The sequence below is a fragment of the Myotis brandtii genome, unplaced genomic scaffold, assembly GCF_000412655.1.
Source record: "Myotis brandtii unplaced genomic scaffold, ASM41265v1 scaffold17, whole genome shotgun sequence".
Taxonomy (NCBI): Eukaryota; Metazoa; Chordata; class Mammalia; order Chiroptera; family Vespertilionidae; genus Myotis; species Myotis brandtii.
In genome coordinates, this window is record NW_005356259.1 from 6465403 (window position 1) to 6478589 (window position 13187).

At 43.8% G+C, this 13187-nt stretch overlaps 1 protein-coding gene across 6 annotated transcripts in view; it reads left to right on the forward strand.

The window, feature by feature from the left end:
* The window catches only part of PDE1C (phosphodiesterase 1C, calmodulin-dependent 70kDa), a 342910-nt gene that overhangs the window by 315094 nt on the left and 14629 nt on the right, over positions 1–13187 (forward strand). For 5 of the 6 annotated variants that reach the window (XM_005862929.2, XM_005862932.2, XM_005862931.2 and 2 more), the window contains one exon: positions 12150–12218. The exons of the other annotated variant lie outside the window; for it this stretch is intronic. In XM_005862929.2, coding sequence (XP_005862991.2) covers positions 12150–12218 — 69 coding nt within the window. The remainder of the gene's footprint in view (positions 1–12149; positions 12219–13187) is intronic. 6 annotated transcript variants of the gene reach the window in all.

Here is a 13187-nt window from a genome sequence, read left to right on the forward strand (position 1 = left end):
AAAAAAAGATGTTTCCTATAGCAATCTTTCTTTGATACTTAATTTATCTGTGTATTTGTTCATAAGAACCTGAATGTTTCTGCTGATGACCATGCTGTTCAGGTGGAAACCCAGTGTTTCACTGGGTAGCATCATCGCTGAGTGGTTGTTGACATTGTGACCACTGGCGGGTCCTCTTCTTTTGGAGATCTGTGCTGTGACTTAATTGCTCTTCTGTCTATTCCTGGAAGTGCTTCGGGCCTTTGTAGCAGGGAGATGTGGCAGAGAATTCTGTTCATTTTAGTGAGCCTTTAGAGGTACCCAATAGGAGATGATTCACAGCACAGATCAAGAATAAGAGGTAGTCTGGAAAAGAGAATCAAACACAGCCCCCTGAAAGCAAGTCAGACGAGACCCAGTGGAATGCTGGGAAAGCAATTTTATGGGCCTAAATGGTGTGATTTGGATGAAACGGATTCTGAAATCGTGGTTGTGGTTCACAAAGGAATATGCGAGTCCCTCCCAAGGGGAGTCACATGGATCCGCGTGAACGAGTGGGATTCGTAATAGGAAGAGAGGGCTCTATGCTAAACCCGAGGGTGTTCCCCATTGCGCACGTAATTCCTACATTTACAAAAGCACAATAACAAACATTTAAAAATCCTCTCACTAAGGCAAGATGTTGGCATTTCTTCAGACGGAAATAGGGGGCTATGTTTGTGGTCTGCAACGCCTTTGCCTCGCTGAGACCTTCCCCACAGAAAGGCCTGAAGAACTCTGTTGCGCATGCCCATGGCACACTGATCCTGGAACAGGGCTCTTCGGGCAGTTTTACATTTTGCCTGGGAATCGCACACATTTTTCGGAGCCTCCCCCTGCTTTCCCAGCAGTGACCACAGTAAACAAGGTGGTCACAAATTCAACAAGGGCCATAGCAAAGCAAGCCATAGCTATCAGAGTTATTGCGATAGCTGTCAATTCATAATGGGCCTTGGTGTTAGGGAGGCAGGAAAGACAGGCAGGGAGAGGGAGGAGTTAAGAGTCCTGTCTCAAGGGGACAGCTGCTAGTCAGTTATGGGATCAGTGATGTGTAGGAGTGGGAGGCCTGATGGGCTGTCTCCTGCATGCCCCTTACCAAGGATTGAGCCCACAACCTGGGCATGTGCCCTGGGGCTGTCTCCTGCATGCCCCTTACCAGGGATTGAGCCCACAACCCGGGCATGTGCCCTGACTGGGAATTGAACCAGTGACCTCTTGGTTCATGGGTTGATGCTCAACCACTGAGCCACACCAGTGGCAGGAATGGGGGTCTTGATAAATAAAGATTTTATAGGAACCCTCTCCAAAATTTTAAATATTGGCAACTAATTCAGAAACTTACAAAGACTGTGCCGGTCAGAGAAAATGTGCCTATGACTTGCATTCAATCTGTGGGACATCAGTTTGCAAACTGTGGTCTTAGAGGTGTTCTGGTCTGGTATAGGGATAGAATATATCCAGTACTTGACTTTGGAACCTGACCTTTTACCTCAAATCTATTCCATATTTTTGTACGCTGGGCTTTGCAGCCAGTCCTAATAGAAAGCCTACAGCTTCCCTTTTATACTCTAATGAGAAAGACTAAACACTATTTAAAAAAAAGACATAGGAATATAGCCATTTCTTTTCTAGCACCAGTAGAATGAAAATATACTTCATTTTCTTTAAGTCATTCATTAGCTGAAAAGGGAATGGGAACAGAATTTCATTCAGTATAGAAAGAACTCTGCTTGGAACTCTTCGTGTGGGAAAATAAAAGCTCCATGTAACTTTTATTTATAAATTCTTTTAAAAACTGTTTTGAAAGGACATTGAGTAAAAATGCAGAATGATCTATTTTTTTTGAAAACATAAAACAATGTGTTATTATGCAATGAATTGCTACTGGAGCGGATAAAACATTAAAATAATGATTCCAAGTCTGTATTGATTGAATTAACAACTTCTCTGAAATTCTAGCTCACTTTCTATGGTCTGTTGGTTCTCTTGAAACACCTTCCTCCAAGTTGAGCAGTGATACGGGACACACATCCTTCCATCGCTCGGATTGCGGCATCTTACTGTGTGTTACATTGTCTCATAGAAAGCAAGGGCTCACACACTGGAATTAAGAATTGACCGGTATGTGGGGAAAGCATAGGGACATTCCCACCGCTGACAAACCAAGTTCTACATGTCCTTGGGGGACAAGTGACAAATGGAGTTTGGGTCCCCATTTTACCAAACAGCTCTGCATTCAAGTTTTGTTGATGTGGCATGTTTCTGTGGCGTAATGACCTACCGTAGGGAGGTCTTTGTTCCATCTTTTATTTACACCAACCTTTCTTGGGTTATGAGCCCTACCAAACAGCTTATGGTAGCACACAAGGGACTCGTTTCTAACCCATTAAGTTCAAATGGATTTTCTTCCACTGTCCATTTCATTCTTGGAGCTTTTAAAAACCATTGAAAACACCTGACAGGATCCTATTAAGGACCTGGTATACTTAAACAATAAAATGATATCTAATCCTCTCAGAGCCAAAGGATACTCTAGTGTACCTGTTTACTTCATTTGCAGAATTAAAGCCATGATGTTATGTATCCACTTGGAATCATGCCTTTAGTCAATGTGGGAAGTAGAAAATAAGGAGCAATGTTATCACAGGATGTGAGACAGAGAGCAGAAAAAGGGATGGAGACTAATTTTGTGACCCATATTTTAAGAGTAAAGATACTGGTCTTTTAGTGCCACTTCTATTGTGGATCACCTTTCTTTAGATATATAGATGATAGATACAAAGATGATAGATAGATAGATGATAGATAGATAGATAGATAGATAGATGATAGATAGATAGATAGATAGATAGATAGATAGATAGATAGATGGATGATAGATAGAATATATAGGGTCTCCCTAAAAATATATACACACTCTTGGAATAATTATAAAGGCAATGTTTATTAAAATATATTTCATTTTCAAAATTGAGCTATCAGTTGTTAGGGCATGTATACATTTTTGGGGGGATGCCCTGTTTAATATATTTTCTTCTATTCTTAACCCTTGATCAGAGACTTACATGATAGGAATTACTTGATAACATTCCCCATGGAAATGGGGGAAAACAAAAGAAAAAAAGCACAAAAATCTTTTTCTCATAATGAGACAGAGAAGATTCTGAGGTTAAAGCCCATGTATGTAGAGGGATTTAGGGAATCCAGGAACTTTTTTTTCTCAATTGGAAACTTCGTTCTAATACCAAGATCCCCACACATTCCACCAGGAATTGCTGTGGGTTCACCATAGCGCCTGGCACCCCGCCTTCAGGGGGCACATAGAGAACTGTCCAGCTGAATTCCACTGTCCACCTGGGAGTGCAAATTGAGTCCAAATTTACCTGGAGACTTAGTTGACGTCTTCCATACGCCAAGCATATTGCTAAAGGCTTGTGCTCTAAGTGTATGCAGATACAGCTAGTAACACAGCAGCTTTTCATGAGGGTTGGGGAATTGCAGGTCATTTGGGGGAACATTGTCAGAGCCAAGTTTATGTAAAGATAAAAATTTCTCTATGGCTTTTGGATTTAAGAAAAACAACAACAAATACAAAACAAGATTCTTCTGAAAATCCTCTTCCAAAGGGGTGATAACACCAATCCAGTGGATTTATTTATAAATTCAAGCTGAAGCATTTAGAACCCCAAATGGACTCTCTTGGAGCAAAGAGAGATTCCATACGTGCCGTGTGGGGGATCGTGCCCAGTTTTGCTCTGCCGATGCCATGGTCGGTGCAGCTCCGAATCACAGCAGAACTGGACGTTAAAGAACATAACGCTGCACTAAGGATATTATATTGGATCTCACGTGTGAATAAATGGAAAGTCATACTTGCAATTCATCAACACGGATCCATGAGGAAAAGGCCCCATTATCATTTAGAAAATGAACTTAATGGAAAAGCTGTAATGAACCGCACTATTGCTATGAAATATCCCTCGAGAACCAAGAGACACTTTACCTGCCAAGTTCACATTTCAGGTGTTAGGGTTTCCTCTCATCAAAGGCCCTGATGGGCACAGAGGCGCCACTAGAATTAGGATGGAAACAGCCGTCTAGGACATGAGGCCGAGTTCACCGGAGAAGTGAATCTGGGTCCAGGGAGGTCAGACAAATGGGAGTGGTCCTCTGGGTGCTCTCACTGGACATTTGTACAAGCCGGATGCTCCGGGAAAGTCTGCAATAAGCGAGAGCTGCTTCATCGGAAGAACATTTTGTTTTTACCTTAAACAAGAGTGGGATGCACTGGGAACCCAGACTGAAACTCATGAAAGTCCCCTTACACACTATTTATTCCTGATTATTTGAACCCATGCCCCCCACCTCACCCATTGTTGTTGTTGTTTTTTAAATACTGGCAGATGTATTTGAAATGAATTTACATTTGTCTGGCTTCTGTGCCCACATGGAAATGGATTGAACCCTGACATCTCCAGGGGTAACTGGGGGCTGTAGCAGCGGCTCAGTGCCGTGGTGGAGGCTCTTGGCTTTGTCAGCTTCAGCCAGGATTCCTGAGCCTCGCCCATGAATCTTCCTGGGAGCTGCAGAAGCCTTTCTCATTCACGCCATGGTGCAGGGTAACTCATTTAAATAAGGCCCATTAAAACCCAATAGCTTTGGAATGGCAGGTCGTTGTAGTCTTTGCTTCTCTGTCGTGATCTATCTTGGGGTGGGGGTTTGTGTACCAGTGTCTTTGTCTTTGGGTGTGTGTGTGATGGCACAGAAATACAGTCACACACCCAAATACATAGCTTTCTAGTAAAGACCAGAGGTATTGCCCAGCAACTGATGCTTGAGGTAGAACTGCAGAGTCTAGTACATTTTCCTTTTTCTTGCTTTGATGATATTTTTATACAATTTTATATGCTGTAAAAGGTTTTAAAAAGGGGTTGCTATTTTTATTTGTAGAGCTCGGGTAGGATTTTATCAGCTCTGGGGCCCACTGTCCAGCCAGATCTCTCCCCTCACCTAATTTAAGAACCCTCTCTCTTTTTCATACCCTTTCTCTGACCTTTCCCTTCTTTTCTTCTCATTTTTGTACTTTTTTTTGCAAATTTCTTCTTTTGCCTCTGACAAGGCATGCCATTCTGCTTGCAGTGTTGTCTTAGCACATAATGGGAAACACAAAATGATGGGAAAAACAACCGCATCTTGTTCCTGTGTAATCCACATGGGGGAATGTTGGGTAGGAGGAGTCAGGGAAGAGGGACCAGAGTGGGGAAGGGAAGCAGGAAAAGGGAATCCTCATGGGAACTCAGTTTCCCAAAGCCAGGAGAGTCACTTCAGGCCAATGTAATGCTGTTCGCATCTTCCTCTGCGCAGAGCACAGCATTTGCTGTAACAGGGTTTTCTCCTTCGGATGGCGGCCCTCACCCTGGTGTGCACACTCTCCTAATGAGGGCGCTGGCCATATGCGAATGGGTAGATCAGCTCATCTCAGCCTTAGATTTTGCTGTTGTTCAGCTGGATTTGTGGGAGCTGCCTGGGTGAATGTCAAAATGCTTGTCAAGATTCAAAAGAGGGAGGCAAGCAGAAACCAAACCCCAAACCTCAATTCAGATCGTGCCAAGTGACTAGTTCTTTGGCGGAACCAGGAAAGGATCTCTGGGTGTGTTCTCAGAATGCTCCTCTGCAAGGGAAGATGGCGAAATGGACTGGTCTCTGTTTTATGGCAGCGATAGAATGGACTTCAACGATGTGAAATATGTTCCAAACAGATAAAAGGCAGGTTGTGATTCACATTTGTATATCAAAGGGCAAGAGAATGGCCATTGATTCTAAACAAGAATGTTTTGTTCCCTGTGATACTGGCTTGTACAGAAACTATTTCAAATGTCATGGTGTTACATCTCCAAATGCAAAAATGAAACATAGGGACTCATGTAAAACAGAGTGTGCTAACTGCTCTCAGTAAGTCCTGTGTTTGTTGTCTTTATTGCACAGAGGAGGCTGACGGGTCCTCCATGCACACTCCCCCCTGGCAACCAGCAATGAATACATACCTGTATGTTCTTCTGATACCAAATAAAAACAATGCGTTCACCTCTGGATTGGAATTCGAAAAATGAAAAGGCTGTTTGTTCTCTTAATGTTTTTCCTGGTTGTCTATGTTCTGTCCCAGATGTGGGGCTGTCTGAACTTACTCAACAATCCATCTCCTTCGCCTTCCTCCAAACGCCACGTGATGCCCAAGTACTAGTGCTTTCGCCTGCACACTGGAAGATACACACGGTGTATCGTGCCTCAGATGATCTCTTTTGAGGTGGATGGGCTATCAGAAGCTCCTGGGAGGTGTCAGAAATGCCGGCAGTCATGGAATTAGGTTGGCTTCCGTATGTTCAGTTTTCTTCTGGGTACCATGATATTACGGTTTTATAGTCCTGCAATGCTAGTTTTCAAATTCCAAACATCTTTTTCCTTCTCCTCTTGCGAGGGCTACCTGGCAATATGTTCCTTCTCTCCAGCCATGAACATACAGAGTCTGAGCAGGGAATGGTCCTTACCCCTGTTGTGAGCATACAAGTGGCACCGGCTATCCTCCTTCAGACCGCCACTAAGAAGGGCTCCCCTAGTGGTGATGGAGGATATTACACAAATACCACCCTCTTCCCAGGGCCACCTGGCCTATTGCTCCTGTGTAGTAATTCCGCTGGATTGTTTTTCTGACAAAGGGGGCTGTGGTGTTCATCTATAGCAGCTGTGCTTGCCACATATTAAAATATGTGTTTTTAATTTTTTTCTGAAATAAAAAACAGTACTTATTTTGAAACATATCAAGAAGTATGGTAAAATTAAAATCATTGGTAATACCCCATCCAGTGATTATTCCCTGTCATTTCTTTGCTGTACTTCCTTGTGGTTTTTGCTATACATTTTTACACAGTTGAGGCCATTCAGTACAGTACATTTAATTTTGTATTATGGTTTTTACCCACATAATATTGGGTTGTTAGCATTGTCCCATTAAAAAAACACACCACACCACATACCTCTTTATTAATGTAATTTAAATAGCAACATAATATTTTGCTTTGTGACCCTAGCACAATTTTACTTACCCACCTCTCTGTTGGACAATTAAGTTACACACTTTTATTTTTGTCAGCTGTAAATAATGTAGCAATGGAGCTCTTTGTACATAAGGCTTTGTCGAATTTCTGAATATCTCCCCTGGAAAAATTTCTTAGATCAGTGGTTCTCAACCTTCCTAATGTCATGACCCTTTAATACAGTTCCTCATGTTGTGGTGACCCCCAACCATAAAATTATTTTTGTTGCTACTTCATAACTGTAATTTTGCTATTGTTATGAATCGTTATGTCAATATCTGATATGCAGGATGTATTTTCATTGTTACAAATTGAACATAATTAAAGCATAGTGATTTATCACAAAAACAATATGTAATTATATATGTGTTTTCCAATGGTCTTAGGCGACCCCTGTGAAAGGGTCGTTCGACCCCCAAAGGGGTCATGACCCACAGGTTGAGAACCACTGTCTTAGATGTACAATCACTGGGCCAGAGGTTGCAAATGTTTTTTCAGACTGCCCAACCCCAAAGCATATTCAAGTATTAAGACAACCTTACTTAAGCCGTACGTAGTGCCGCATGTCTGAATCGCTGTGGTGGTTTTGATCATTGTTCTGTGTGATGAACGGAGGTGAAGTCTCACAGAAGCAAGCATAGTACTGACGGTGGCTGCATCGTGGAGGAAAATGTGACTGAAGACTCTGCGTGGGTCGTTCTCATTAATACACCATCGGAGAGCAGCTCTCAGGGAAGCGCAGGCAAGTGGGACGCCCTCACACTCTCAGGCCTCCCACAGCCCTGAGCAGAAGGTGGATTTCTCTGGATGCTGTTTTGGCAAGACTGTGAAAGGGCAAAATGATGATTTGTTCCAAGGCAGCGGGCGATGGCTCGGCGATGTCCGCCACACCCCTAATGGAACACAGAGAAGAGGCTGGTAGATGCGCTTAGCAATAGGATGGATCGAAGCTTGTGGATATCCATCGGGCAGCCTTGCCATTGCTAACCGGGAGGGGTGGAGGATGCCTGGTTGACAGGCACTTTTTCTAGTTTAGTCTTTCAGCAGCAGCCTCTGCCTGGGAGATCTGCTCGTGTCATAACAACATTGCTATTGTTGGACTATTACTAACGATGACACATGGTCTCAGGGCTCTTACATCACGCTTTCCCAGCAGGCTTGGGCTTGGCGGGCCACCCCATTTGGCAGAAGGGAGATTCTTTGTTTGAGGTCAAGCTGCAAGTCACCGGGGTTTAGTGCTAACCCCACGTCCTGAGTCTCAGGTGTGTGTAGTTGCCTCCAAGCGGTCAGCGGTGCTTGTCATTTCCACCACTGTCCTCTTTTCCAGACCTCCTGATGAGTTGCATTTATTGCCCTTTAGCTGAACCAACCAAGGACATTAATTTGAAATATCTGAAAGCTATTCGTTTGTCAAGAGTTACTGCCAGTCCCACAAGCCTCGGCGATGACATGTCTGCCCCATGCTGACTGATTGGGTTGCTTACTCTTTGGACATTAAGATGCTGTAGGTCAAGGACGATGTAATTCATGACCTTAAGTCAGTGGTTCTCAACCTTCCTAATGCCACGACCCTTTAATACAGTTCCTCATGTGGTGGTGACCCCAACCATAAAATTATTTTCGTTGCTACTTCATAACTGTAATTTTGCTACTGTTATGAATCTTAATGTAAATATCTGATATGCAGGATGTATTTTCATTGTTACAAATTGAACATAATTAAAGCATAGTGATTAATCACAAAAACAATATGTAATTATATATGTGTTTTCCGATGGTCTTAGGCAACCCCTGTGAAAGGGTCGTGCGACCCACAGGTTGAGAACCACTGCCTTAAGTGCTTTTCTCCCAAAGATGACATACCAGCTACTTTACACACACACACACACACACACACACCACACCTTTCTTTTGAATGTAAATAACAAACATTATGTTGCTCTGCACAGTTTGCCAAGCATTTTCACGGGTGTATTTCCACTTGATCCTCACAAATACATACAGAAATTGATGTTTTTAAATATAGATGAGGATAATGAAGGTTAGCTGACGCACTGATGTATTTACTCGTTTTCATTTTACCGACCTCAATTATAAAATATTTTAGAATTCTAAAATCACATACATTTAATCAACTTGTGTTTTTTGTTTGTTTGTTGTGAAAGGTTAAGGAAGCAGAATAAAACCGTAGGCAGCGAGGTGAGGAAAGTTGACAGCATGGACCCGGGTGCTCGTTAGCATGCAGCTACCCAGGCTGATAGGCCCCCCAGTGCCCAGCACTAAGTCACAAATTAGATCTGAGTTTCCTGGAAAAGCAAATAAAAATGAAAGGCAGCCATTGACAGGATTCATGTCATTCCATGGAGGTACCGCTCACCCTTGTTTAGAAGAAAGAATGCCTCCCTGAGGGCTGAGAGAGACGTCTTTCAGGAACTTTGAAAATGCCCAGGCCCAGGCTCTACCCCAGACCAATTAAAACAGCCTTTCTGGGGGCAGGGCCTGGGTATCCGACAGTTTCTTTAAAATCCCCCGATGTTCCTAATGTGCAGCCAGGATTGAAAAGTGCTGATGGTAAATTCCAAGTCACCGACGGGAGCGAGATCTACACCAAGTCCCAGGGTGAGCTCTGTGTCCCAAGGCCAAGGCCGGCTTGGAGCAGCAGAGCAGGTCGGAAGCTGGCCTGGACATGCATCCTCCAGCTCGGGTTCTGATGTTTTCCTGGGGAATGGAGGGACTGGGGAAAGGTTTTGGAAACTGAGCTGAGTATTATTCCCACACATGGAACTTTGCGTAACGTGGCCGGTAATTCGGTGGCTGCGGAATGGAAAATGATTTCAGGAGCCCACCCTCAGTTACCGGGAAGCCGGGGGAAGGCTGACTCAGAACCTGGTCACCCCAATGGTGCCCCCTGAAGGCCTGGAGAAATTACAAATAGGTTTATTTTATGCAATTCCTCCTGCTACCTGTCTATGACTCCCAGTTAGGAGAGGCGCTGATGGGTGAGAGAAAGAGATGCAAAGAAAAGGAAAGAGATGCAAAGAAAAAAAGAATTGTCTGCATTTCTGCCAGCTCAGCTTCCAGGCACCTGCCATGTTGCTGGATTCCAGCCTCCGGGGCTCTTGGAGATTCCTCCATCCCTTGGAGATTCCGCTTCAGGAAAGGGCAGTGGATGCCATTTATAAAAATCACCCCAGGGGGTTTAATCAATCATAGGCAGGTCGGGACCCTGAGTTCCCCACCAACTCTGACATCACGGCATCTCCGAGACCTGGAGAAGGGCCAGGACAAGTCCTGCCAGCTTCTCTCATCTCAGGCAAATGAACAGTTTCTGTGGGTGGGAGGTATCTGGATTGTTTTTTATTTTTACTATTATTACTACTACTAATACTATGAACAGGGCTACTACTACTGCCAATAATAATAATAATAAATATAATAATAACAACAACAATAATTATAAATGATAACATGGAAGACTACAATGAAACAGTCTCAAACACCATCCCAAGTGTATTTCTCCACACCTCACATGGACTTGGGCAGGGAAAGCTTACCCATCCCCTTCAACTCCAAGTTCCTGCTTCCTCTGAGGGGTCATCTGTGATCTTCACCTGGGACTGTGGTGACTCAGGAGGACTTTTCCCAGTTAATACAACTTGCATTCACTGTATGTCAAGTAGACTTTATGAAAAGTGTGGGTAGATTCAGGGGACTTGTACCAGAAAGCACTTCACATGGAAACATGTAACTCCTCTGTAAAACTAAAAACAACAAAAACTAAATACAAAATAAAAAAAAGAAAGAGATGCAAAGAAAAAAAGATTTGTCTGCATTTCTGCCAGCTCAGCTTCCAGGCACCTGCCATGTTGCTGGATTCCAGCCTCCGGGGCTCTTTAGATGGCAAACTAAGGAAGTGAATGAACAATAAATAATATTTGTATTTAGATATAAAATATATATGTACATTGTATGTGCGTATACATATCTATACATATAGAAGCCTAATACGCAAAGCGTTCCCCCTGGAGTTTGACCACCAGGGGGCGGCATGGAACAAAGGGAGGCCCCAGCCGGCAGCTGGCAGCTGCTAGGGACCCTATCTGTGTATGAATTTCATGCATGGGGCCTCTAGTATTTATATATAAAATAAAATATGTATGGGTATATGTTTGTATACACACACACACACACACACACACACACACACACAAAATGCCCTTTTGCAGAACAATTCCGCCCTCTCTAGTTTTGCTCTCTCTTTCCTGATCCACATACTGGGGGCTGCCTTCTCATTCCCACAGAGCCCCTCAACCGTTTGCATGAGCGAAGGTATTCCCTTCCTAATAGGAACTCCATTGCCAGCTTCGGGATCGGGGGAGACCCCAGCACCCTAGCATCTGTGTGGTCTCCCACACTCCCTGGGCGCTCTCACACACCTTGGCTACTTCAGTCCTCACCAGCACACTTTCAAATCATTGTTATTTCCCTCCTTTTGCAGATGAAGACCTGATCTTCCAAGAAACCAAGTTAACATATTTAAGGTCCAATAGGGGGTAAAGGGACAAAGCTGGGGCAAACCCCTGATTCCTTGATCCTAAGTTCAGAACGTCCCTAAGTTCAGGATTCTTTGCCCTGGTGCACATTAGGATCCTCTGGAGGCCTCAGCAGTCCTGATGCTGGAGCTCTACCCTGGTCCCAGGAAGCCAGGACCTCTGGGGCAGGCGCTCATGCTGCCGCTTACTCAGCAAGTTTCCCTGGAGAGTCTCAGTGCAGCCCTACTCAGTGGTGTGTTGGTCCCCGACATCCCAACCCGCCAACCAGGAGACTGAGAGCAACCTGACGCGCAGGCGTCGAGGCTGCACTCCTGGCTTTTCTGGACCACGGAATACACACGCTGCTTACAACCTCACCCAACCTTCTTCCAAACATTTCCAGACCCAGACTTTTGGATCACCTGAGAACATTTTAGAGGAGCATTTACCTGTCTGAGAACTCTGTCCACAATCCTACTTTTCCTCATCCTCTTCTTCCTCTTTGCAGGCACAAAGAAGCGCTCTCATGGCTCCCCAGCACCGAGCACCAGCTCCACAAGTCGCCTTACCTTGCCAGGTGGGTAAATGGCATCGCACCATGATCTCAGTGACCACAGGCAGCAGACAGAACCGCTTTCTCAGGGGTTGAGTTTAGCAGTCGCTAAGCCGGGAATCTGGCCCCATGTTAGCCAGTCTACTCCACATTATTGGAGGGCCTCTGTCACCCACTTCTGTCAAGTTCCTCCAGGAATGGCCATGATAGCTCCATACTTGGTTCACAGTACTCCTGCTTGCTGATGGAAAGAACAGAATGCTGTTCTTCCTTAATTTCATCTGGATGTGTTTTGGAAGTATTTGGGAGACAGATGGTGCAGGGGAATGAGTATGAGCCTTTGGTGAGAGAGACTTGGGTTCAAATCCCAGATCTCCCATGTTCAAACTGTGCAAGCTCACTACACTTATGGGCTTCTTGCTTATAAGTTTAGTATAGTCCTGACTCACAGTGGGTGCTCACAGCTAATCTAGCATTGGGAAACATGGAAGTCATGCACGAACCGTGCTGAATCCCATCTAACATTTAGCAGGAAATTTTAAGCATTCGTGATGATTCTGTAGAATCACTATTTAATACGAGAGGCACCTATTGGCCATTCTGTCTCCATGTGTACACAGGCTTACATTCTCTACCACGATTTAATTTTGACAAGTAGAACTTACAAAACACATTTGTTTGGGGGAAGAGTTATAAAAGGCAAGTATAAACATAGTAGAAAAACTAAAAAAAAATAATAAAAATTATAAGAAGGGAATTGTTGCCAATGCTACCACTCAGAGGTAACCAAAATGACTGTTCCTTCTTTATTAGATTTTTCCACCCTAGGGTGGAATTATACTCCACATGAAATTTGTCTCATCTCTTTTAAAATTTGCCATTACATCATGAGATCCCCCTGTGTTATTAAATGTTTTAAGAGTATTTTAGTGCTTGACTAACATTTCATATGATTCATTTATACCATAGTTATATGCAGAGGCTTGACTGTGC